The 27,264-nt window shown below is 35.8% G+C and overlaps 2 protein-coding genes and 3 long non-coding RNA genes across 8 annotated transcripts; 3 read left to right on the top strand and 2 right to left on the bottom strand.

Moving 5' to 3' along the window:
* Positions 1-84: 84 nt before the first annotated feature.
* LOC132911666 (lachesin) lies at positions 85-4,768 on the top strand. 3 transcript variants are annotated; one of them, XM_060968484.1, is made up of 7 exons: positions 86-167; positions 257-391; positions 708-949; positions 1,025-1,281; positions 1,351-1,754; positions 2,059-2,179; positions 2,294-4,768. In XM_060968484.1, exons 2-7 carry the CDS (start codon positions 346-348, stop codon positions 2,313-2,315), a joined length of 1,092 nt encoding a protein of 363 aa, XP_060824467.1. In that variant the 5' UTR covers positions 86-167; positions 257-345; the 3' UTR covers positions 2,316-4,768. The 3 variants fall into 3 exon arrangements, with proteins under 3 accessions (XP_060824646.1, XP_060824467.1, XP_060824561.1); XM_060968663.1 differs by lacking the exon at positions 2,059-2,179 and having other exon boundaries at positions 85-167; XM_060968578.1 differs by lacking the exon at positions 86-167 and having other exon boundaries at positions 174-391.
* Positions 4,769-4,850: 82 nt separating this feature from the next.
* LOC132911797 (D-altritol 5-dehydrogenase-like) lies at positions 4,851-15,404 on the bottom strand. Of its 2 annotated transcripts, none has more exons than XM_060968873.1 (5): positions 15,315-15,404; positions 6,489-6,746; positions 5,800-6,037; positions 5,249-5,427; positions 4,851-5,117 (listed from the first exon to the last, which is right to left on the bottom strand). In XM_060968873.1, the coding sequence occupies exons 1-5, from the start codon at positions 15,387-15,389 to the stop codon at positions 4,914-4,916; spliced, it is 954 nt and encodes a 317-aa protein (XP_060824856.1). In that variant the 5' UTR covers positions 15,390-15,404; the 3' UTR covers positions 4,851-4,913. The 2 variants fall into 2 exon arrangements, with proteins under 2 accessions (XP_060824856.1, XP_060824774.1); XM_060968791.1 differs by lacking the exon at positions 15,315-15,404 and adding an exon at positions 9,192-9,377.
* On the top strand, positions 8,105-9,177 carry LOC132911916 (uncharacterized). Its single transcript, XR_009659114.1, has 2 exons — positions 8,105-8,487; positions 8,635-9,177. It is a non-coding gene; the product is annotated as an uncharacterized LOC132911916 (long non-coding RNA).
* Positions 15,405-16,960: 1,556 nt separating the features above from the next.
* Positions 16,961-17,716, bottom strand: LOC132912021 (uncharacterized). Its single transcript, XR_009659138.1, has 2 exons — positions 17,641-17,716; positions 16,961-17,255 (listed from the first exon to the last, which is right to left on the bottom strand). It is a non-coding gene; the product is annotated as an uncharacterized LOC132912021 (long non-coding RNA).
* Positions 17,699-18,377, top strand: LOC132911967 (uncharacterized). The gene is made up of 2 exons (XR_009659135.1): positions 17,699-17,753; positions 17,825-18,377. It is a non-coding gene; the product is annotated as an uncharacterized LOC132911967 (long non-coding RNA).
* Positions 18,378-27,264: the final 8,887 nt, after the last annotated feature.

Genomic DNA, 27,264 nt, shown 5'->3' with positions numbered 1-27,264 from the left:
ATAAAGTAAGAATAAAATGAAATATTTAAACAACTAAAATAAATATGTCAGATTTGATATCTTTAATTTACATTATACGTTCTAAATCTTTTGGTTATGGTATTTCATTTGATTAGAGATATAGCGTCATTCGCCATATTTATTTTCGATCAACAGACACCTGTACTGTGAGTATTACTCCGTTCCATTATTATACACTTCTGCTGTGTGACAGCATCGACAACGATATCTAATGTTATAAATGCTACTAATATAGGTTAGTAGGTGGAAATAATATTGGTGAAGAAAGGTGAAGATTATTATTATTCCAGCGTTATTGGAACATTACAACAGGGGTGTGTCATAATGAAGACTTTTTTTACATTTTTGGCATTCGCCTTTTTATATGCAGGTAAAGAACAAAGAGATTTATTTGTAGTGCTATTTTGTACGTACTGTTTTTTGATATAAATGTTTTGCTTCTACAAATTTGTTATCTACTTAATGAAGTGAATTTCCGTTGAGTCTTATGCAAAATTCAATGTTTACAGAACACCCTTACACGCTATTAGTTTAATTTGATACTTATACAAAATCACGGAATGTATAGCATGTTACATCTCTATGTGTGCTTGGTATTTTGATATTAGGATATAGAATATTATAATGTTATTATATTTAATTAAATTAACATCTTTAACTAGAAACATTACTATCACATTTTTCAGTTAAAAGTCAACGTACACCGACAATATCTTATATTTCTCAAGAGCAAATTAAAGATATTGGTGAAACTGTAGAGTTCCGTTGCTCAGTTTTATATGCACCTGACTTTCCAGTTGTATGGACAAAAATTAATAAAAACGTTGCTAATGACCAATTACCACTTTCGCATGGTAGTACTTTAATTATAAGAGATACTAGATTTACCCTCAAATATGATGATGCCCTATCTACCTTTAGATTGCAGGTATTATGTCTAATACATATTGTGCTTTTATTGTTTAATAGTGTAATTTAAATATTAATATAATGCATACTTCAGATAAAAGATATTCAAGAGACTGATGCTGGATTTTATCAATGTAAAATTTTGATATCTTTGAATAATTATGTATCTGCAAATGTTGAATTACAAGTTCGTAGACCACCTATTATTAGTGATAATTCAACCAGAGCTCTGGTTGTCACTGAAGGACAGCCTGTGCAGCTTGACTGTTATGCTGGTGGTTTTCCTACACCTAGAATCTCATGGCGTAGAGAAAACAATGCCATCTTACCAACTGGTGGATCAATTTATCGGTAGGTTTGTTACTTCTTGTTCTTTAGACATTTATATGAGTTCTGTTCTGACAAGTTGAAATATTACAGTGGCAACACATTGAAAATTTCTACGATTCGTAAGGAAGATCGTGGAACATATTATTGTGTAGCTGAAAATGGAGTAGGTCGTGGGGCTAGACGTAATATTAATGTTGAAGTTGAATTTGCTCCTGTCATCACAGCACCAAGACCACGACTTGGTCAAGCCTTACAATATGACATGGATCTAGAGTGCCATGTAGAAGCTTATCCTCCACCAGCTATCGTATGGTTAAAAGATGATGTTCAGTTGTCTAATAATCAGCATTATAGTATATCACATTTTGCAACTGCGGATCAATATACTGATACAACGATTAGAGTGATCACAATTGAAAAAAGACAATATGGAGAGTATGTGTGCAGAGCTGCTAATAAATTAGGAACTGCAGAAACAAGCGTTGAATTATTTGGTATGTATTCTGAAATACGTATATACATATGTACGATTTTAATAATATATATCATTCATGAAATGTTGCTTCCATTTTTCTAGCTGTAATTATAGTTACGTCAAACTGTAGAATTGATAAACCTTGTATGCATTTATAGATTGTGCATGATACTCTAATCTGATAACATTTATTTGTTATATAATTCTGTGTGTAGTTTATTTCATCCTCTTATGTTTTTTTTTTTTTCTTTTAATTTACAGTGTATTCATTTGTTAAGTTTAGTAGTTAGCATGCTCTAGATGTTTCCTTGTTTTTTGCGCAGAAACTACTGTCCCTGTGTGTCCGCCAGCTTGTGGTCAAGCCCTTTATTATGGGGCTGGAATAGTACCAGTTTCTTCAGGGCCTTTGGTAGTCTTAGTTTTATTTATTACAGTTGTTATGAGGTATGTTAATTTTTGGAGACAATTTGTTCTCGCTTTTGCACATTAGCATTCACAGTTCCAATGTAATATAAATCTACCCTATTTCATGTATGAACAAATTTTATAAATTTGCAGAAATTTCTACGCCAAATATTAATTATCCCGGACTTCAGTGGGCGGCAGGAAGTCAATGCAACGTATCGAAATGGCTGCTAATAGCACTATGGTTTACCATTGTGAATAGATATTAGAAACATTACTTATACAACAACTTTAGGGGCCTAATTTGTTTTTAACTCCTATTAGATGATTATTTTTGTAGTTGTGAATAATGAAATTGAATAATTATTAGAGAATAAAAGTTTTAGGGGCCAACAATATAGTAGATGTTGGCAAGGTACAAACTAACATTCCAGAAAAATACATAGTGATACATAGTGAAAAAATTAATGATATTACTAATAGTTTGAGATTTATATATATAAATATATATAGCCTTTTTTCATATATCAGTACAGCTGATATATTCGAAAAAGTGATTGATGATGATGTTACGAACATATATCAGCCTTTAACATAGTTTGTAGGAGTTCAATTCATACAATTTGACACATTCGAGACTGATATATTTTGACAAGACCGTCCTTAGTGTCAGCTAACATTTTTACAACTATAATAAGAAATTAAATAGCGTAAGAACAAGATAAACAGATTTTAAGATTATTTTCGTCTAAAAAGCGTTACGGCCCATATAATAGGTCAATAGTTATTGAAATCTTTTTCATACTAGATAGGTGATGAATCACCACGTAAGTCGTAAGCGTAGAATAGTTGTAACCCTCTGCACCCGAGTTTTCTGTCGGTTAAATAACGACACCAAATATTATCTGTGCATGGGAGAAGTACTTCCAGTACAAAGGGTTAACACTCCAAAAAAATGAGCACAATTAATGTAAAGATAATTATGAAATCATGAACATAAATATTGTTATTCCTGTTTTATGTTTGTGAAAGTATGAAGAATCTACAACAAAATAACTTTGCTAAAGCACATATATAATATAAGAAAATTATCTGTAAGTACTACATATAATAAATTTTTTTCAGTATTCCTTAAGAGAACTGTCTAAATATAAATCTGGTTCATCCTTATAGTCTGTATACTAGTATATTGCATGATTCATTAACATGACATCGTCTGCACTTTTTTACTCTATCTTATTCTTCATGCTTCCCAGTAACACTTCAGATACTCTTTCATATCTATAGTATTCCTGGTGGGCGAGCAAAGGAGCATAAGTTAGAATTATTAGTTTTACAGCTTCTCAGCTTCACTTATAATATTTAATGTGTCATATAAAATCAGGTGTTCAATTTTGTATATTAAAATTTCAGATAAAAGAGTGGAAAGGGAGTCAAATTGACTTGTACTGTTAGAACCCTAAGCGAAAGACAGCAATGTAGAAAATATTAGCATTATGTTGACAAAAATTTGACCTATACTCTTTTGCCTGCCAGATATATATGCAATCAACTCTGTCCACGCTATAAAATCTTCACTTCTTTGATTCACTTTCTTTCACTCTGACATGTTAATAGCTGTGGTTGTGGATTATTCATGCTTCACTCGATCTTAAAATTAAACACATTCTTTAAAGTGTGCTCTTCTAACACGACGCTAACTGACTGGTCTCATAGGTTCTTAGTCTCGAGTGTGTTGAACACTTGTTAACGCGCTATTTAGATGAACTCGAACAATAACAATACTCTATAGCTTGTTACACAATGTTTGGCAATAGAAAAAAAATTATTATAATGTTAATACCTTAATCGTGATACAAAGCATGTAAAAATTTGTTCTAGATCTAGTTCAACGATTGTATATTGTAGATGAAATTATTTATAATGATATTTCTTATTATGTTAACAAACTCATAAAGACTGCATACTCATAACAGGGATCGTTTCTCGTCTTTTTTGGACTAACAAAGTATTTATAACGTCCCTCGGAACTGCGGTCGCCCCGAAAACGTTGGTGTTGGTCGTCCTCGCTTCCGCTTCCGCCAACCGTTAAGACTCGAAAAATTTACGAGGTTCCTCCACTTGGAATCGCAGTCAGATCCTCGTTATTAAAGTTATAGTACATAGCGCATTTTTGCTCTGTATAAATGTATGGGACGAGAGAATATTTGACGAAATTTATATACGAAGAAACGAAGATTGGCAGAAGCACTTGCGTTTGCAAGAAACGAGGATTTTTATCGATGCCAGGGCGAATTATTGGCAATTCACACATCCGGGGGCGTGACACGAAGAGTAAGGGGAAATAATAAAGAATGTCGCAAAACAGCTTCATTCAATAATCAATTTTGATTATTTCAGTCTATCACTAAAGAAATAAGATTCAATGAATTTAGCTAATTAGGCATCTAAGAAAATCTCTATAAACAGATATTCCTTATTTTACCTTTTACTCTCCACATATCACAAGTGCAGAGTTACTTAGAATCTCAAAATAAGTAAGATTTTTTATGACCTTTTTACGAGTTTGCAATTTTATATTTACTTCTAGACTAATATGAATTTTAATAAACGAGAATTGCGTGGAAATCATGTTTCTTTATATCAATACTTATCCTTTCGTATTTATATTCCAGGGCAAAGAATAATGAAACGCGTTTAAACATTTTCAAAAAAATAAGACTCCATTTTATTGATTTCATAATCATCGGAACCTTCCAATTATTTTTCAAGCTTATAATTTGAACACTGCTTTACTGATCTCGCCTTTCTTTAAACTGTCCAAAGCTTCGCGATATTGTGACAACGAAAATACTTTAATACCTAAATTATCGTAATTAAGATACCTATCGGCCATTGCACGCAACAAGCCCAACCCTTTAGGGAACGAGAAAGGGTTTATGTTTACACCTAAAATTGTCAGTTCCTTTAGGTAGATCTGTCGAAAAGCAAATTAAAATTAATTACTTATGCTTACCTGTTCGTGACGTTGTATGAATAAACAATTAGTGGAAAAATAATGAGTCAGGAACATGGAAGCACAATGATACATGGTTGTGATTAATTTACCTGGAATGGCTCGATACTGAATTTCGCGTTGGGATTAGCAACTCCGAATATGCATAAGCGGCCACCTGATCCTAATAATGGAATCGCTGCTTGCACAGCTGCAGCCGAACCGCTACAGTCCACCACCACGTCGAATGTTTCCTTTAATTGTTCTGGGCTCTTTGCTTCGAAATCAAGATCTGGCAAATATAAATATAAATAATAAAATCAAATTGTTTCTTACAGCATAATTTTTGTTACGCAGTTAGTTATTCAAAATCTCACGAAAGTATTTATATATATATAACAGTCAAATTTCGTTATAATGAAATTTCAAAATGTTTTTATGACATAAACACAATTACGTTTATATTTGTGTTTATGTCATGTCATGTTATATTATAATTGTAAAATCATTAAATTATTATAACGTTAGTAATACATTAGTTAATGTCAGTATAAATTAATCAGTGAAATTTGAAATCAATGACCAATCAATGGTGCTATTTATCTATTGATTAAGATTGAAGATAATTTCCTGACTAAAAACTAAAAAATTATGTTGTTGTTACCGAGCTTGTTTACTAGTTTCCGCCGTTTCTCTTGAGGCTCGCTGATCGTCACGGATTTCCTAAGACCGTGTAAGTGTAACATGCAGGCCCATAAAAGGCCAATGATTCCGGCGCCAATTACGAGCACGTTGCTACCAACGTTAACGCCGTTAAGTCTCTTCCATCCATGGGCCAAACACGAAAGTGGTTCGAGAAGGACAGCTTGCTCCAAATCGACGCTATCGGGTATTACATGAACCTGAAAAAAGTTCAAAAATGAACAACGATAAGGAATAATAATAACTTGAAATTCGTGCAACTTTATGATTCCTTTTACTCTTCTTTCTATACATTTATATATCTATTGGGTTGTTCAGAAAATTCATAACGAAAGTTAAAAAGGATTTAACTATAATTAGACATTTTTTTGCCATCTAGAATTTCACGAGCTTCTTCTTGTACGATTTTTCGTTTCTTTCGCCTTGTGAAATTGTAAAACGTCGTACGTTAAAAAGACCAAGAATAGCAAAATTAAAAAAAAGCTAGGAAAATCCCAATTTTATTAGTAGCCTTCGTTTCTCTTATAGACGGAAGTCATGTGAGAAAAATAGAGGACAAAGTTTCGTTATTTTTTATATGCAATATGGTCTAATGATTTTCCAAAGGATTTGATTAAACCCGTAGAAGGCTTAATGAAAACGTAAACGAACCTGGGTTTCTGGTACGATAGCATGTGTGGAGAATCCACCGTCTTTGTAGATTCCTATCGTGCTGTTTATGCCACCGGTTTCACAGTGCTGATAAGAACCATCGTGACAATGGTTGCAAGTATTACAACCGCTGTTAGGGTCGACAGCCACCTTCTGGCCGACTTTAAAGTTTTTTACCAAGGAACCAACCGCGTCGACAGTCCCCGAGAATTCATGGCCAAGAGTCAGGAATCCTTCCTTTTTGCACGGAAATGATCCCTGAACGATAGAATTTTTATTTTATTATTATACCTTAGAATCAATGCAAAAATATAAGATTATAAAGTTATAGCAGTTGACTGTTTAGAGTAAGAGAACGTGGATGTATGGTTGATGAATCAAATACCAAAATATGTTTATTACTTGATTAATTACAGCCACTTGATAATGGAAACAGTTTAAACATATTTTTCCTTTTTCTTCTTTTTATTCTTCAAAGATAAAATTGTTTAAATTATGGTAATATATGACAGCATGTAACGATATTAAAATTATTAAAGAGGCTTTCTATAAAGCTTTCCGCAGAAAGGAAATATCAACGATAATACTGCTTATAAAGGTACAAATTCTTTATTTGCATTTTATTAAAGTTGAAAGAAACAAACGCAGGAAATTGCTGGTCTTTCTTTAGGCTACTTTCTCTATTAACCGTTTTGTACTGTAAATTGACATATCACGAGAGATCGCCTGAAAAAGAACGAGAATTATTACCACGCTCGTGGTAATATTCCAATCAGTATAATGAGATTAAATGCACGGCAACGCGTGTGATCGATAAAGTGCACAGTGTACAGTTGCTATCGTGTTTGGCGAATATTTGTCAAAAGCCAGCGTTATATCACGCGGCCATAGCCTCTATCTCTTGAAATACTTGTACGTGTTAAGAAATTATGCGACATTCTCGTGGCATGACCACGACCGTCTGCTCTACGAAGCAAAGAAAAAGAAGAAGAAGAAAAAAGAACGTTCTTTTGTCAAATATGCGAAGAAACAGATTACTATTGCCATATAACGACAATATATCTCGCGTCCATATACGATTAGCGTCTGCGAAAGTGATTTCTTACTCGCTTTTTCTTAAAAGTGGATCGTCTGTGTGTTTAAATACGTTATACCCGGTCAAGTAGAATTAAAGCAATACGATAAAAAGGAACAAGTATTTGCAATCACGTTTCTGCTTCGATAAAAGTAAATTGTTAATATGGACAAGAACACTTGCATTTCGTGGTAATTGCAAACATAAAACATCTGATAGCGATCGTTTTAACTGGATCGGTGGTTCTAGCGTTAAATAAAACAAAGGTACTTCGATACAAGAAATTTAGTGCATTAAATGCAACTCAATTGAAAGCTGAATTAATCAGAATCCTAATAGAATAATACAGTCAACACTCTGCTCAACAAAAAATGACATTTCACGTGCACCGACGTAATATGTCCTTACATAATAAATCATTTTTCCGTATACTGTATCTAATAGGTCCTTATATAATAGATGACTTTTCCAATAAGCCCGTGTACACGTGATGTCGTACAACGAAACGTGATACGTAATTAGACTGCTGATCTTTATGCATTTATAAGAAATTTGAAGATGCAGGAACTTACAGAATGCACGAAGTGAAGCACACGTTAGAGTAAATAAGACCTTAACTGAGACTTAAATAAGACTTCCTATATAACGGTATAAACTTGTATAAAGAGATTGTTAAACATTTACACTTTACATATCGTCGTTTGCGAGAGACGTAGATTTTAAGCGAGAATCAAAGAGTTTAAAGTAAGTACGATAGAACTCGATTTATCTGTGCTCGTTGGAAGACACAGTTTATATAATTGCAGTTCATATAATAGAAGCTCGCCAATCATCCCTACAATTACGTTTTGCTCGCATAACAGAAGCTCGCGTTCAGATGAACGAATCGAACCAGAAAAAGTCAATCGTAATAACGAAGCAGTGGTAAGTGAAACTTTGCTTCCACAAAAGAACCAACGGACATCGTAAAACGTATCGAAGCATTTACAAAGAGAATCGCAACGTATCATATAAAATTACGATAACATAAACTCACTGCATAAATTAATCTCTAACTTTAATGATTTGTAGACAAGCCAAGAGTTGAACCGTAAAGAACGAACCGCGATAACCAAGGTAGGATCGGGGCATACTCAACTGACACGTATGTACATACTGGAAAACAGTTCTGTTAAATGTGACATCCGCAGTGTGAGGCTATCGATCACCCACGTAATCATAGAGCGTTCTATATAGAACACTTCAAGGAGAAAAACATAATGTCGACGATAATGTTAAGGATATCCTCGCGGTGATCTCGTTCCAACAGAAAGACTATCGACCTCTGTAAAGAAATTAAGATATTGAACAGAATTTGATAAGCCAGCGTTCATAAAAATAGTAGCCAATGATCGTAATTGTAGTCGATGCGACTTTAAATTAAATAAATAAGAATAACGATAAAGCTTCGTTCGGGTGAACGATAGTTCAGCTGTAATATATCGTAAAAACGGAAAGTTCGTCGAAACTCGTAAAGGAAACGCTATGTAGTAAAAAATAATAAATGAATGAATAATATAAAATTTGTATAAGCGTCTTCAGACTTGTGACAATGAAGAGATAGAGAAAGGATAACGATGACGACGTACTTCCAATATATGAAGGTCGGTGCCGCAAATCCCGGAATAAGCGACCCTGATTCGAACTTCGTTCGGCCCTGGCGTCGGTATTTCCGCCCTTCGCAAGGCAAGGGTTCGGTTCTTCACGTCGAAACTAAGGAATTCCATGATCTCACTCGTGCTGTCGCGTATCGTACTATAAAGAGTCACGATATCTCTATCCAACATTTATATATACGTGTTGCGACATGTTTATGTTTATATATTGGTGCCGTGCGCCGATATTTAATCGCCAAATGCCGTCGCATGTGTAAGTATGTAACGCGTCAGTCGTTGAGACGATCGCACCGAATGGAAAATTAAGGAGTCAGATTTAAGATGTTGGGCGACGGATGCATAAGTCGATTGGAAATGGAATTAAAAGGACGTGTCCAAGGTGAAACAGATATCATTTGGTACTCCGGTTCGGTTGTTTTATTTATGAGTAGATATTCATGAGAGATTGATCCGTGTAACATGCTTATCAACTGGCATTATGATTTTCTTCGGTATACAGTAACCGTTGAAAGTGTTTGAACGCTTGTAGAAATTTTGGAATTTCTTTGTCGCTGTGACGAGACCGTGATCGTCGTTATGTCGGCAAAAATCGAAACGAATTTGAAAATTAATAGTAGTAAGAAGTAGTACGATAGCTCACGAAAAGTATTCCAACATCTGTACAAATCTTTTATGAATATATTAAGCGTGTTACAGAAAACATTTTGAAATTTCATTGGTACTGTAACAAACTTGTACGTATCTAGAAGTTACAAGATATTTGGTGCGAGTATATATTTCGTAGTGATCCCAAAAGTATTGAAATAGCGAATTATCTACATATTGTTACTTTTGATTATTTATTATTTGGAATCAATATTAATACTCGTTACATGTTTAAGATGGCTATGGTTATTTTTAGTATAGTTGTTTTTTACTAAATATACGTTTTTTGGAATATCTTGTAATTTTTATATAGATTGCCAGATTATGTAGATTTCAAATTTTATCGATATAATCGTGACAGTCGCGTCTCGTTACAATAGCAGTGAATCTTCAGAACGTTTCGCGTAACACGGAAAGTTTTCCTATTAAAGGATCGAGGTAATATTCATGAAAGAAACGATAAATCTTGATAAGTATACAGACACTATTTCCAGCATCTGGTAAAACGGTGTTTACATCTAAACCATGACGTGTTTCACTAGTGCTCCAATTTTCTCGCATGGCGAAACACATCCTTCATCTTATTTCCACAACAGAATGCTACGGAATATTTAAAATCAGTATCGTTTACGTTTCCAAGGATACTAACTGTTTGACTAATCTATTTCTCTCATCTTAATTTTATCGATTAGCACAATAACGATCAAAAAATTGGAATACCGTATTTTATATCGATTCGATTATTCTTTCCATAAATTCTTGTCGCATTTCAAGTTGGATCAAAGAACGATTTACTTCAAACTCCAACTCCAATAAAAATTCATCTTTTTGAATTGGATCGAAAGAAACTGACCAAATACTAGAAAAATCAAATCGGTGGAAAAAATCAATTGTCACGCTAACAATTTTCAACGTACCAACTTTTCGTTCATTCGTATAAAAGTATCGAAACTACATTATGGATTTCAAACGTCTTTCTAATCGTTTTAACATTGGTATTCTCTTAAAAGTGTCCAGGTAGTCCGCAGTATTCTTTCGACAGTTCCTTTGTGCCGCTCGTGTCGTCTTTCGTTCACGATTATTCGTGCAAAGCAAAAAGTTCAACGAAGCTTGGAGTCGAGGCAGGACTGCGAGTAAAATTACGAACAGCCAAAAAGCTATAGGATATTCGTCACGCGTATCAATCGCTCCGTGAAATTTGTAAATCTCATGACTAGGGCTCGTAAATTTTTCGAGGACAACTTCACATGTCCTCAAAAAGTTTCCATTTTCAAGATCGACAATGCCCTGCAGAGCGCCTGTCCCAGGAGAGGATCCTTGTGTTCGATTTTGTATGCTGGTGATTTGTGGACTCCGCTCGTGTACCTGCGGTCGACACCTGAACCATTTGGTAGAATGAATAGTTCAGCAGGTATTCTCGCGATTCATGGTGTAAATTTCATCGAACAATCGGCTTCATTAACAAACAAAGCCTCGAAAGGACTCAGCCTGGCTCGAACGTAGGCTTCTGGCTTACAAGTTGCAAACCTGTGATACGACGATGTAGTAAAATTGTTCTCTTCCAACTCGTGTACCTGTGATACGACGATGTAGTAAAATTTTTCTCTTCCAACTCGTGTATCTGTTACACCGAGACACGGGAGACACAAGAGAAAAATACGATAAGTACATCTTTGTTGATTTTCTGATTTTAATGTAGTTTTATGATTACACGAGAGAATTATAACATATAATTAAGAACGAAGATAATCTGTTTTGTTTGAAGACGAAAGAGTTTTAAAAGTAACTGGTAAGTTGATCAAGTTTTGTGGAAGCCAAAGATATTATTAAGACGAGCAATATTTAAAGATTTTCAATATTACGATGTTATAGCGAACGAGTATTTATCGTGAAAATTTAGTGTGAAAATTGAGAACCTTCGTAGAGCTTCCAAGATTTATTATTATACTCGCCGTTTCATTTTTAATTTTGTGGAACTTCTAACATGTATGCTTTCTTAAGTTTCGTTTTAGACTGCTCGTACTTTGTGATTTCACTGTATATGAATTTTACTTATTGCTGTTTTATCACGGTTATTATTACAAGCGGATATTTATATCTGTTCGATTGCAATTACACAATAAATCTCAACGGCACATCTCATTAATCTCGATTACGCGTATCGGCGTTCGAGATCTATTGCAAATTCCATTTATCATTCGTTATGTCCTTCTAGAAAATTCCTTTCATAAGACGCGATAAATTGTAAGATGTTGATTAATGTGTTAAAACCGTTAGATCGAATCGTTTGAATTATTACGAGTTAAAAAATTTAAATTTTTTAATCCTGAAATGTCTAAATTCAAGGTATTTAAATGGAAGAAAGAAGCGTCGCAAAAGAGTGTCGAACTATTTACGAATTTTTGTCACATGTTCTGGCTACAACAGTGAAAGGAAGATTTCGTTTAATTTACAGCACGACGGCTGTAAATCTTTGGTTGTGAAGCGATCCCCGTGGACAAAAGGCATTACATTACAATGTACTATTGAGGAAGGTTCAAATTTTGAAAGTGAGATCCTTCCAAACGATTATACGATAGCTCCAACAGCGCTACATACTTTTTCTGCGTTTCTAAATTACATTGTTAGCGACTTTCTCAACAAGATGGCAAAAATATTATTTTTACCCTAATAGATTACAATTTTGGACACTCGAATAAAAAAACATCATAAATTGCGTTTCAGATCGATTGAAAATTATAGCGCAATTAGTAACTTACAGTGTAATTAGTAACGAACGTAGAACTGTAAATCAGTTCATTGCTACATTTCATAAAATAGCGTTCTGCTTTCGTTCTACGTTCCATCTTTCATCGTTGTGCAAAATTCACTACATTTCGCTAAATCATAAAAACGAAACAGAGAATGAAGTTAGAATTTCACTGATCATGAAACTAAGATAACGATGTTTTCAAGATTTGAAATACGTGACTAAATTGAAATCCACATAATTAGATCTTACGTTACTATGATTTTTAATCCGTTGTATGCCACTTCGTCTTATCACAGAGGCATACTTTAAAATCTACGATGGAATAATAAATTCTAGATATTTTTCCTATCTACGTTTAAAACTGGGAAAGAATCGCCAGTGCCACAGTGAACATTAAAATAAGCTGATAAGTAGGTTTATTACTGTGGCTTTGCTTATCAGAGGAGATTAATAAAAGTAAGTCAGCTTTTTGGAGAAAACAAACTGGAATAAATATACGAATTTTCAGATGATTTCGTTCGTTGATAGAGAGGTTGGAGAACTCTTTCGAGATTATAATTAAAAGCGGTGTAATTAAACGCGTACGGTGCTCCGTTAATGCTTAATTAAACAGGAATATGTTTCAGTCGGTGGGAATAAGTTAATTATAGTAAGTTAATAAGGAAGTTTGCAAGACGAATATAATAAATAGACGGAAATTTATTAAGGTTACACGTTCACGTTATTCGCGTCTGTGTATTCCGAAACTCGATGAAAAATTGCCAACTCTTAACGAACTGGAACCTATTTAACACCCGGTACCTTTTAGAAGATCTTTTTACTTCAGCCGCGTTCATGTTCCGTTAAAAGAGTTTCGTAACTTCGGGAGAAACGAGTATCTGCTCTTAAAAAATTTCCGATCTATTAAAATTTATTAAATACGAAGAAATAATTGACAAAATAATATGACGTCACTCGTTCACTCGTTATTAGTAACCGTGTCAGCCGATATGGCATAAAATCCGAAAATAAAAAAGGAAAATCTTCGACGTAATATTAAAGCGAAAAATGTGTCGTAACAAATATAAAACAGGGCGAATTTATGTTACAAGCCAATAATTCGCCAAGAATAAATTTCAAAAACTGGTTTCAATTTTCATCCTACTAAAAAATTCTATCTTTCGCAAACGTCTTTGAAAAACGACCAAAATTGCGTATATATCCAAACACAGTACGTCTGTATTATACAATAAATTTATGATCTTTAGTTTGCAAAGAATCACCAACCCTAGCACGACTTTTATATTGTACAATTATTAAAACTACCAAGCCCTAGTACTATTTTAGGCTTGCAGTTATTTTGCAGAAGCCTCCCAAGGCACTTCTTAATTATACTACTCGCTATTACGCAAGTAATTATTATAATTAATAATTATAGTACTCGCTATAAAGTAAGTCATCGAGAAACATTGTAAACGATAAAAAGAAATAAAATATACGCAACAGAAGCAAAGCTCCTCTCCCTTTTTAAATCAAAATCTTCAAACTAAATCTACTCAATTTCAGCTCGTCGAGGGTTGGTAGCTTTCTGTATAACTTGGCTCGATTAAACTTAACGAAAAAAGAAAATTAAGCTGAAAAATCATCGTCACGCAATTAAACTCGACGGAGATAAATCTCTCCAGACGTCCTCTTACTCTCTTGACAAAAATTTCTATCAGAACACTCCGAAATAAGCAAAGTAAGACACACGGCGAAAAGTAAACGAGACGATTCTTCCTCTCCTATCAATTAACGATTAACCCTTTGTCATCGGATGTAGCATTTAAGACTTGCCTTCGAAGTTATTTAAAACCGAATTTCGCTACACCAATGACATTTTAAAATTTGTCGTCAGCCTTTTCGGTACCCCGGAATCGATATATCGACTCCGCGGTTTTCCCGAGAAGTAACTTGAGCCAATATTTCGACGAAAGATGAGTTTTCGTAATAGAAAATATTTCTACCCAACAGGTATATGTACATGTCACGTCCCGCGACCCGCGCGATCCGTGGCGCGAAAGTAAAATTGATAAATTCTTTTAAACCGAGATAATTTTAAAGGTTTATTCGAAACCGTGTTTACAATATTCGAAGTGAAAGGCAGTTAAAGCCGCTAAAAGCTATATCTTGCGAAAACTCATCTAACTACGTTCTTTTATTATGTTTTTATAACGATATTATAACGATTTAAATTGTAAACGAAGTCGACAGTTGAACAAACGTTGGGGATCTTCCCAAACATTTTCAAAAGAAAGGCCCCGACGTCTTTTCATCTCCGACGGATATAAATGTAGTGACTCAGAGAAGTCAGCAGGAGTGTGAGTATGAGTTTGAGTTCGAGTTTGAGTTTAAGTTTAAGAATATTTACCGTCTGGTTATCGAGTAAATTAATTGGCGTTCGTCTATCGAAGAGTCAGTTATCGTTTTGTCTATTGAAGAATTTCATACCCGTCAGTCGATTGTCAATATCGAAATTGAGTAAGATTTCAATAAAATATTTTATATTGATAATCTACTTTCGAAGAACTTTAATCCTCTCCCGTGCCAGTATTCCCGCACATTGCAGGTTAGTCGAAAGTGGAGCTTATTGCCAGTTGTATTAAACGTCAGTTGACGCTACCTTCTCGTCGGCTACTAAATAGAACGTTACATACACGTATTTTACTGAGTGCACTTACCTTTGTTACTAAGAAGAATACGTTAATTTTACTAAACGTTTTGGAAAGTCCATATTTTCCAGGATATTTCATCATGGTACATGGAAAACTCGCATGGTAGTAAAAGCGTTCAAGTTGGATAGCGTCATTACGGCATACGCGCTATAAATATTTATTGCTTCGACTAGAAGTGTCACCAGAAAGATATGCCAACCGCAAAGGGTTCAATTCGCCAGAAATAAACCCGAAGATTCATCTTCGCCTCGTCCAATTAACAAAAAAAAATTCCGCTACCGAAACACATCCGAACCAACAACAAGATGACAAAGGAAATCAACGAGATACCTGTACGATTTCTGTCGACGATTTCTGACCAGTTAAATTCACCATGAACGGAGAGTATATCTCCTTGGTGAACGGATGCTCGTGAAGGATCCGGTGAATCGATGCCTGGTGAAGAGTTCCATGCGCGTGAGTTTCCTCAGCTAGAGTATCATTTCTACGAGATCTCGATCGAGGGGGAAGGGGGTAAGTTGACCCGGTAACCCAGTTTATTCCCGGGGGTTGAATGAACGGCACTGAACGCGATGACGTCATTCCCGACCTCATTTCCGGTTCCCGGTGCAGCCAGCTATCCCAGCTCCGTCCCGTTGACCCGAAATTTCTCGTGAATCGAAGGACGCTCGTTCATCCCGAGCCATTCTACCGACTATGAATGAATTTTCTGCATACGCGTTGCGCGACACTGAAAAAAAATTCTGTACGCCGTACGAAACACGCTGCGCTCTTTCTACGCCAGTTTCTTTGATTTCCAGAGGTCAGTTAATATTATTTAATTACAGGGAAAGTTTTAGATCAGTTAGCGTTAAGCTTTTAACGAGCCTACTAACCCTCGATTGGTATGACGGAATCATAGATAACTATAACGTTAGATAAATAATAGGCAACGATTCATTATCTTCTCTTTAGTTAAAAATAACTATATTACGTTAGATGGATGCTATTTAACGATTATAATTGAATTAGGTTGCTTAGTTTTAAAGCGTCTAATTTTAATTTGTGTTTTCTCGCTCCGATGTTTTTCTATTTTTTATTTCAAATACAAATTAAAAGAGAGTGTCTAAAAATTAAATAATTTAACGCGAGCTGTCGTTAGTCGATGCTGACATATTAAACATTTCAGTAAACTGCGTCAAGTATTCACTTGCGTCAATTTATTATCGAATCATAGATTACATGGCTGATATAAAAAAATGGAACAAGTTTATCATACATTTATGATGTGTTAGGTAGACGACCGTTATAGCTATTCATACGATGCGGAGAGTAGCTAGATCCTATTCTATCAGTTTGAGATTAATCATTCAGCAAGAAACGAGCTTCGATCGTGGAACAAAGAAAGGAAGGTAATGTTTCTGCATAATAAACGCCAGATGAATTTTACATTTTGTGCATCATTGAATTCAAATTGCGATATTACCATTTAATGACTGCGTATTACTCATAAGTAATTGAAAAAATCTACTCAAATGGCTTCGTCGTTTCGTTAGAACTATATCCGTGATCAACAATTTTAATTGATCGATTATATGATGTGTCTTCCAAATTGGTATCCTCGCACGTATAGCGCACGTATTTTAGTTTTAAGGTCAATGATGAATTATGTATTAATCGCTAAAGCGCTTCTTTTATTATTGTTGTATCATTTTCTTAGAAGGAAAAGAACGTTAAGATATTGCAATCAACGTAATGAATTCTCTAGACACCCTACGCTCTATTTTTTAATGTTACTCTATCATCTCCTCAAAACAGGAAACAGTAGAATATTCTGATCAGTCTAATAGATTTTAGCTTCCATTCCTTCTTGACCAAGGAAAATAAAAAGAATACGGTAGCAAGCGGAGACAACGTTTGTAACTTAAATGTTTTCTAATTTATTTGTTTTACCATCTCCTTAAGGGGCTAAAAAAGAAAATCGAACAAAATTAAATTAATTATTCAGGCTCCTTATTCTTCACTTTGTTTCGACGAAGGAAGGTCTTTGTTTGAAACAAGAAGAAGATATTATCGACGAAGACTTTCATATCAGATACTAAATAGAACTTAGTTATTTTATCCCGTTTATAAAAAAAAAACGAAGAAAATTGCTGATGAACTTGCTAAATCATTTAAACACTCCACCTTCTACTCCGCTTCGAGCACAAAAGATAGGATGAAAATATTACCGACTAAAGACTTCCGGATTTCACAATTACAACTTAATTATCTTATCGTGTCATTAAAAAAAAAAAAAAAAAAAAACAAAGAAAATTACTCATGAACTTGTTAAATCATTTAAACACTTCACCTTCTATTCTGTCTCGAGCGAGAAAAATCGGAAGAAACTAAGAAGAAAACGTTTATATCGTGATGCACGTGATTTGTAACCTGAAATGGAAAAGTACTAAGTACTCGTGTGGTGTAAGTGTGTTTCAAGTTTGCGGTAAGTGACTTATGTAACCATTTTCTTAGTGTGTTGTCATGATCGCCAGGGATCAACAGTTTCATCGGGGTTAATGCAAACGTCAACGACTCGATTAGCCGTTTGCAATCTTCGTCACCGTTGTCAGACACGGAACAACACAATGGCTTTTATGGCGAATAGTAGAAGAATCGACAGGGAACAGATGTTAGCCAGACGGAAGAAGCTTGAAAGAAGCAGAGGACGAGGCAGGAAGGTGTGGGTGGTTTAGCTGCGAATTAATCCTCCGAGAAAGGGAGCAGGTGTCGGCCGCATTTCCGGATAGCGCGACGTTCGACTCTTCTTTCGTAGAAGAATTCGAAACAGCTTCCTTTGTCCGACACCCACGTGTTCTCCCACGAGCAAACCGTACATGGGATTTCAACGATTGTTCATCACGTTCTTTCAATGTATATCGATACGTTATAATTGGATTTGTCTCTTCGTTTTGATGAAACCTATTTTTCGAAGCATTTTTGGCTCACAGCTACGATGCGTCGGCTTTCAACGTGATAACTTAATATTTAGGGAATTGTTTATTTTTACGGGCATGTCCAATCTTTTATTAAATTCGCCCCAATTTATTTTTCTTTTCATTAATTCGTTACCGTTTGATCGGTGTTTTATTCGAATTACACGAACCGATTGGCGTTTATTAATATTTAAGTAGCATACTTATAGAAAGCTTCTAATTAAGAAGTAACCTAGTTCATGGCTTGAGATTGAGAGTAACGAAATTTATTCTTACGGTTACTCGATTTTTTATCGACGAAGAAATTAGTCGAAAGCAAGAATAGACGATTGTGATGGCGTACTATATTCTATGAATAGAACGAATGTAATTGAACGTTCCAGCTATCGCCTAACGTCTTGTGGAGAAACGGACTCCTTAATCGATCGATTTCCTTCGCGAACCAGGAATGATATTTGCCTTAAACTTAGCATCTTAATTCTCGGCAAAACTCTTCTTCCAATCGTAACAAGTGTAACGTTGAATATATCTGTAGAGAATAATTTGTCGTGAGGTTTAAACGACGAGATAACTCGATGTTGACACCGCTAAATATATTTTTAAAATAATTAATAAATACAGAGTCAACCGTAGATTACTCGCTACGGGTCGTTAAAATAATGTTCGCTAAGACGCTCGGTACTAACTAAAGATCGCTCGAGACTGAGACTGAAAAAACTGAAGAACCTTACGATCGTGTTCGTTTATTTACACTGGTCGAGGAAGTACCGGAAAATTGTAATTCGTCTTTGTTCGACGGTTGCACGTAACGGAGACATTATTTTGCCCGGAGTTTATTTATTATTACATTAAGTATGTCCTAATGTCCTAATGATGTTGATACTCCGAGGCAAAACAACATGATTGAAATTGTCCTCTAGCTCATGTGCCGCTACATATCTGTTGTTAAGAATCGGTCGAACAATATGGAACTTGAAGAATTTGAAAATTGTAGAGGTGTTTCCTGGAAAGAGGAAGCGGCGATCGTGAACGAATGTTTGTGTTTCTATTCTCGTAATCCTGGTCCTTTTCCCCTTTTCCGCAGGAAGAAAAGAGGTCACGCGTTTCCGGTTTTCTTGGGAAGATTCTCTAAGGACGAACCGCTCGTTTTACGCGTCGCGTCGCGTCAGCATCGTCGTACAACAACTGCCTTGAATAAAACTCGCGGACGTACGAGCCGCTCGAATTCTTCGCGAGTCGTTGTCTCGCCTCGGTGACACCGTGTGAAAGGCATGCTCGACTCGTTGAACGTATCAGATAGTAATTTTTTAAACGATGTTCAAGAAAAGTGCCTCGTTATTTTCGAGCGTTGCTATTTTAATCGAGAAAAAAAGGTGGCTGATAAGTCGAATACTTTGATAATTGTATTGTCAAGTTATCTAATAGTACAATTTAAAATTTAATATTTTCTTTATCGTTCGTTTCGAAATTTCAAAAATCGAGAACCTTCGACAAGCGCTTGAAGAAACTCGTACAGATTTCTTTGAAAAAGCAAAGCTATCCGATACACGAAGCAAAGGAAATTCGCAAAAATATCAATTCTATGAAACGCGTTGCTTTTCAATTTCCTTTAAATCTCGCCGATGTTTAATTAAAAAATTTATCATATTTTTCTCGTATATTCATCGTATCTGTACGTACGTATGTATTTGTATAGTTCTAACACGTGTATACCGACGAGATTTTCACTTGATTTTAAAACGTTATTAATTTTAAAAGGTTTCCGTGAAATAAAAACGGATGTTTTCGCTATTTTATAATTTCCATCAATTACGTAGCTGTAAAAAAAAAAAGTATAGCCGGAGGTTTACTTCATTTTGAAATATTTTTAAAAGTTATTAATTTTGAAAGATCTCGGGGATATTAAAAAAACGGGATATTTTCATTTATTCAAACATTTCCATCGGTGATGTGAAAAAAGGTCCGCAGCGATTATTATTAGTACGATTTTACGTATATTATGGAGAAAATATTTCGTAGCGGTGGATGTATGAAATTTCGTAATACAGTTTTATAAATAAGCAGATACGATTTTACGAGTTGTCGATTAGTTAATTTTCTTTCCATTCGATATAATTATCGAGCCTCGCTGATGACGAAACTCGAAAGTCTACTTTCGTAATGACTGGATGTTGCTTAGCCACCGATTCTTGGAAAAATAACTGACGCTGGTGCGCTATTATCGTGTTCACAGGTCAGAATGTGAATTTTATAATTTACGAATAAATTGTTTTGTTCTTTCCAAATTCTTCGTACATTCGTATCTTATCGTATCGTATCTTGCTGTTCTCATTTTGCAAAACCATTTAAAGGATATATATTATTAAATTGCTAATCTATCCGGGCCCTTGCTTCTCTTCATATAAAATCCAATATACTATTAGATGTAAAATTTGTATAATTGCATTTGTTATTATAATAATACCATGTTGCGCTTATGGGAAATTTTAAGGTGCAAAATACACAGGATACATACAATATAGAAAAATGTATAAAATATCTAAACCAAAACGGTGCTTCTAATATTTAACAAGCCAAACAAACTTCTGTTTAATCTCTATTTCTCTATTCCGTCTTTTAACGATCGTTCATCATAGCGAAGCTTAAAGATTAGTAATAATCTTCGTTACAAACGTGCACGTTTCGCATAATTTTCATTGCGTTCGGATCCATTGCATCGATGCGATGTTTTCTACCTCGTATTGCTACTAATTGTCATAACGTAACGTAATATTCCAATATGATACAACGAAATATCACGTAACCGTTTCTTTAAAATATCTTATATAACCATTTTTTTATCGAACGTAATTTCTAAATAATTACTATTACACGCTTTCACACCGGTTCCAAACTTTACCAATGCTATAATCGCGATATACTCAACTATCGTAACAATCCTAACGAGATTTCAAACTGTCCCGAATAACACGCGTAATATATTCGTCCAGAAAGTTTCCTCGAGCGTTCGAATAATTCCATGGACACGAGTAGGTGAGACATGGAAAATCAACCGAAATGAAATGAAAAGTCGAAGTAAGATTCGTACTATCGTTGGACGATAGCGAGGCTGATTTGGACGCGTGATCCAGCGACGAGTCTGAGAAGGAAGACGCGGGCTTTTTATCGGGGCGATCGCTCTTAGAGGCGAGACTCTATTTTTACGGCATCCAAGGATGCTGAAAGGGATGCATTATACGAGGATGACCCAGTTCTGTGGCGTTGGCAGCGGTGGAAGCAGCGGCGGCGGCGGTGGCGGTGGCGGCGGCGGCACGGTGTTCCCGGCTGAACTGGCTGGTTGAATGGTCTCGCCGACGTCACTATTCGCGAACTAGGTCGCCATAGAATTTCCGTATCCCCTGTATTGTAGCGGTCCCCAGTCAGAAAAAAGCGGGTCGCTTGTTGCGGAAACCGTTTGTCTAACAAAGCGATTCCCGCGAAATCGAATTAACCGAAATGGCGATTGTTTCGCGAATCGAGAGAGAATCATCGATTAACACGACTTACGAGGGATGCTCGGATCTCGTTCAATTATCGATGAACGAAGTATTCGTTATACGTATCTATCTAAGGTATATCTGTATCGTAGTTTACCGTGCAAGTTGCTATAAATTTGTATATGTATCTGCTACGGTTCATTCATGGGTCAGGTTTTAGCAATTATGTGAATGTAATGATTTTCAAGTACTAATTTGCGATCGGTCTACTCGACTGTAGTCTGTTTTGTTAGGAAACAAGGAACGATTTTTAAAACGCGATGCCTTTTCTCTTTTATTTATTTAACGGTTGTAAGTTTATGTCTTTTTAGAATGACGTTCGAACATATCGATTGTCACGGTGACGATCAGTTTTCCGGATTTATATCTACATTTCTCAGGACGGTTAAAGTAACTTGAATTTTATGAGATATAAATGATTTCTCATTCGGAGCGCTACTATGGTCTGTACATTCTTATTTCTCGACGCGAGATATAAACTTTTCAAGTAATATGTAATCTGAATAACGTTACATAAATAACGTAGCAGATTAAATTTAATTGAAATTTCCATATTCATATCTCGATTAATTTGAATGATACAAAATCAATAAATTATAACCAGACCGTGGGTATTTATGTAGATTCATACTTTCGAGAATAGAATTAAAAAGGTAGTACTTAAAGCTAGAAAATTCCTTTATTTACCAAGTATCGTACAAAGCACTGTACTTTTCGATATTTAACATACTTTTTCCTATTATGTGCGTTCCGTGCAAATAAAATAAAAAGTCGTGGTGTAATCACAACCATCGATAAAATGTCAATGTAATTTTTAGAGACGATCGATAATAACAATCGATGAGAATAACTTTCGAAAATATATCCAGCTATCTCAACTGATATCGTCGTCTACATGCATCGTATTTTTATTATTTTTCATTCTGTTGTCTGGCTTTCTTTCAATATTATCGGAGACCCGTACGAAGGATACGAGGACAAAGAGGGACGCGATTTATGCACGTCGGAGCTTCGATTTTCCGATCCGTGTACGAGGTCCTTTCACGAGATCCGCTGTCACGCGAAACGTTTCAAAGCTCGACGCTTATAAAAGAAGCCCCGGCATGAATGAACCCATCGACATTGCTCGCTCTCGAAATAGGTCACTGTAGTATCCGTGCTTCCGTTCCTCGTTTCGCTGTATGTATTTCGTTTCCATAAACAAAGCTACCTATCCGAAGGAATAAAACACGCGAGAATCGCTTTTTCATGGTCCAACGGAAACGAGCGTTCCCAGAATTTTCGCTAATCCATCGATTCTCCTTTACACGAGAGCGTTCCCGGTAACAGTATCGATGTTTAAAAGACGAGTTTTATAGAGTTTAAAAAAAGACCCGGCAAACATTTGCTTCTTCTCGTTTAAAAAATGGTTTGCATTAGTCGCGGATGTTTGTTGAATCTAATAGTGTATTAGATAAGATTCGTAAAAATACGATTAGAATTGTTTGTACCAACTTTTTTATAACTCGTTCCAACGAACAAGGAATTTTCCTTTTATTTCATTCTATCTGCGTCTTATATTTTAAATGGTAGATTTGATCAAGACGAGGGCGTTTAACGATAAAATTCTTGAAACAACGTCTTTGTTCTGAATTTTGAAACGCGATTAATTTTTTTTTCTTTTGTTAGACATGTTTTATAACATACGTACTATAAATAGTACGTAGATAACGACGATCTGAGCGGATTATCGAATTTTTTTCTCTTTATAAGTCATTTTCTATTATTCCGCGGAAAAACCGGACCAGAAAGAGCTCGTTATCGAGTTCTCGCGAGGAACAAGCGTCGGCGGCGTCGTTTCTGAAAGAAACGCGAGGTGAATGGACCAGTCGACGTCACCGCTTCCGAACTAGGTCAGCCCCGGAAATTTCAGTTCGTGTTAGCCTTGCACCACCCCTGGCACAGCGGTGGTTCATTGAAAAGTCGAAAAATGTTAATTCTGGAGATTGATTGTCATAGGTCAAGTGCTACTACATTTCGAGTCCTTGATTCGCTGCCTTCGCCAACTTATCGAATTAACAGAAGCAAGGATTTTTCCAACGCGAATGTTGAATTTAAATAGGGAAACAGTGTGGCGAGTAATTGAAATGAAATATTTGTTTTAAGGCGAAAAGCGTCGTACGTACGCTTAATTTGTTAATTGTTAGGTTCGATCGATAGCTTTGTCGAAGCGAGCATAGCTATCAAAATGCTTGAACCTTTAAATATAAACGAATTTAATGTCTTGTGTTTAGCAAATTGAATTTTCATCCCTCGCTGACCTTTCGTTTTCGCTCACCTAAATCTTTCTATCGTATTATCGCAACGAAATAACACGAATTCGACAATTTCGCAAAACCAAGAGCCGAAACACTGCTTAATAACTTTTTCAGCTTTTTATATTCTCACATCGTAACCCTTTTCTCTGTTATTTAAACTTTATTATTTAATTGCCAATTTTATGAGAATTTATATTCCGGGCGAGGATTACATTTTTTGAGAAATTATTTTGTATTCTAAAAAAATTAGTTTCGCGAGAAATTGCTAGCTTTTAGCTATATTTACTTTGCTTTATTTCTCGTATCTGGCTAGTTTCTTCTCGGAAACGATCGTTCCTCGAATCGCGCGACTGAGTTTCCGATTTTGCCAACGAATGCGCGATTCGTATGCGAACGCGTGTATCTCTTCCATAAACGTAAGGAACGCATTGTCATCGAAGAAGATTTATAGCTTCATCCACGTATGTACGTGTCATATCTGCGTTTCAAACGGTGTTTAATCGTTCCAGAGCAAGATTTTCACTTCCGTGAACTGTAGTCATGGAAATAAAATTTCGCAACGTTGCTCGCCGTTAACTAATTCCAAGAAAATCTTCTATTTCTCGTTGTATTTCTGTGAAATCACACGTGTACCACACGCAGAGATTCATATCATCGATGTCGTTTCTCAAACAATTCAGAATATCGTATCTGCCATTAAAAGAGTAGATAAACGATAGAATATATGTCGGAGATGAAGGGACGCCGGAGCCTTTCTTTCGGAATATTTGGGAAGGTCCCCGATAAGGGGATGATTGGGTATGATCCATTTTGTTCTATCAAGATAAAGATCACAACGTTCGATAGATTAGGTTTCATATTTGTATAAAGATGCATCGTTGTAAAGGACGTGTCTGTGAAAGAAAGACACTTTTCGGACAACCTAATAATATTGACGGTAGACGTAGTACGACGGAATTGGATTGAATGCAGAGACAAGAAAATTCTGCATCCTCGAACGATATCCGTAGAACTCGAATATAAGAGATCGCTTAAGGCTGTATATCCGGCGCAGCTCGTAAAAGCCTGAATATAGCGGTGAAATTATTTATAACCGTTCGGTTACGGTCAAGCCGGGCTCGTAAAGAGGGTGAACAGCCGTAAACGAGACCGTCGATAATCAGCCGAGTCGCGGATAAAGTCGCGCCTCGAAGGACGAGCGATTTACGTCTTCGTGAATCGAACGTATCTTACAAAGCGGCTGGCTTCCTCTTATAATTTTTCCTTAGAATTTTACGAAAGGTTAAACCATCGGTCGCATTAATATTTCCAAATATAAAGGAAAAATGGAATAGAAACAAAAAATTGTTTTATTTATTAAATATCGATCTACCGTCTTAACTGATGGTCCTAACTCAATTTTTCCAGAAACATAATTAACTACCATACCGGTTAAAATGTTTTATTTTAAAATTCCTATTTCGTGTTACATTTTTATCCGCAGCAATGTAATTTAATTTATTTATTTTGCTTATTTTTGTGTTTATTCAAAATAATTTTGGACCATGGCTATTTACACCAATACCAGTCAAAATAACAAATACTTATCAAAGCGTAAAAGGATCCCGTAATTTGTTTACCCGAATTAACCAGTTTCCTTGTTTAGTACAACTTCCCACGCGCTTTTAGAATTTCCACCACGTATCGTTCGATACGACGGCGTCAATTATCAGGAAAAACTCCGGATCGATCACGATGCTTCCACCAATTCACATACGTCCCGATGGTATAAAGAGTACGAATTTGCGATAATATAATGAGAATTCTACTCAGAAGGTGACAAATATTCGATTCTTTCGAGTCCTAACTTTGCACGATAAGCAAACTGTAGAAATATTTCAAACTTAATTTTCTCAGTATAAAAGCTATTGTGGAGATAGAGCGGTTGAGAGACAGAGCGACGATATTACAAGCGGAACTATACTTTGGATATCTTGCAAACGTTTGCACGTTATGCGCGTTCTATTTTCCCAAAATGTTCTACAAAGACGTAAAAATCCACGCTTTATGAATTATTTAACTGGAATAATCCTATCTCGCTCTGTGTCGGTGCGTTTCAACTGTTGGAAGAAGGATGGTTGGAAAAGGGTTGACAAGGGCGGAAGGGTCAGTGAATGGAATTCACGTTGCTAAGTCGATATCGACGAGGACTCGCACACGATCGTGTAGACGAGGAGGACGAAGTAAAAGGGGGGCGGTTTTAGGGGCGGCGGCGGCGGCGACGACGACTGGTGGCGTTGGTGGTAGTGGTGGTTGGAAAGCTTTCTCTCGTGAATCGTTCTTTCTCGAGTTTGTAATTACCAGGCAGGGTTGTTGCTAGGGGCACGAGAGCGCAGCAGACTCGCAGAGAAATAAAAGGGCGACGATAAATTCCCAACGGTGAGAAATAAACGTCGAGGTCGCGAGCAAGCCTCTGTCTCTGCCTTCCTCCCTTCGTCTCTCTTCTTGCCTATCCAGCGTTTCTCTTTCAACGATCAATTTTCTGTCCTGTATTCTATCGGGCGTCGTAGCATCGGCAAGGAAAGAAAATGACGAGACCGGAACCGGTTTTCGCGACATATAAAATGAAATCCGAGAGAACGTGTCGTTTTAACGTTCTTTTTATTGTCGTTGATGCCATAGACTATACGAGCTAATACAAATGGCCACTGGTTTACAATGTTTTTGATAAAAGCGAGTGGCAAGTGTAGTAATCTGGTAAACAAGCGTTCTGTAAATAAATGTTCTATGACGTAAGTGGTCGTTATTAGGTACGTGGTAGTTAGATAAATGGAAATTTAATTAAGCAAGTGCGAGATTAAGCGCATAGATAAATATAAATTTAATTAGCTGTATGAATTGAAGCTAAGCGGCTATTTAAGGACAGGAAACAAAGATCATTAAGATAGAAGAAAATGTAAACTAGCCAGCAATATCGCGTATAGTTGACGAATTGTAATGCATGATAATCTATGCTACAAGAAAGAGTATATTCGCTCGAATATACGTGTTATCGCGATGAAAGAAAATTGCAGGAAATTATCAAGTTTCGTGTAAAAATGTTGTGAGGTCGGGAAACAAAGTTCTTGCGAGACTAAAAAATGTGGCCGAAGACACCCCGAGATCAAAGGACCAAGAAAGAAGACGA

Source organism: Bombus pascuorum, chromosome 1 (assembly GCF_905332965.1).
Source record: "Bombus pascuorum chromosome 1, iyBomPasc1.1, whole genome shotgun sequence".
In the NCBI taxonomy this organism is placed as follows: domain Eukaryota; kingdom Metazoa; phylum Arthropoda; class Insecta; order Hymenoptera; family Apidae; genus Bombus; species Bombus pascuorum.
Note: the sequence above shows the minus strand (reverse complement) of the source record. Positions and strands in the feature narration are given on the sequence as shown.

What these genes read in the sequence shown, in the direction of transcription:
- LOC132911666 (XM_060968484.1), top strand. Translation starts at nt 346, where the DNA reads ATGAAGACTTTTTTTACATTTTTGGCATTCGCCTTTTTATATGCAG. An exon ending in TATCTACCTTTAGATTGCAG is followed by an intron (nt 950 to 1,024) that starts GTATTATGTCTA and finishes TGCATACTTCAG; the next exon opens with ATAAAAGATATTCAAGAGAC. An exon ending in TTTATTACAGTTGTTATGAG is followed by an intron (nt 2,180 to 2,293) that starts GTATGTTAATTT and finishes ATAAATTTGCAG; the next exon opens with AAATTTCTACGCCAAATATT.
- LOC132911797 (XM_060968791.1), bottom strand. Translation starts at nt 9,329, where the DNA reads ATGGAATTCCTTAGTTTCGACGTGAAGAACCGAACCCTTGCCTTGCGA. An exon ending in GAAACTAGTAAACAAGCTCG is followed by an intron (nt 5,428 to 5,799) that starts GTAACAACAACA and finishes TATATTTGCCAG; the next exon opens with ATCTTGATTTCGAAGCAAAG. An exon ending in TCAGTATCGAGCCATTCCAG is followed by an intron (nt 5,118 to 5,248) that starts GTAAATTAATCA and finishes GCTTTTCGACAG; the next exon opens with ATCTACCTAAAGGAACTGAC.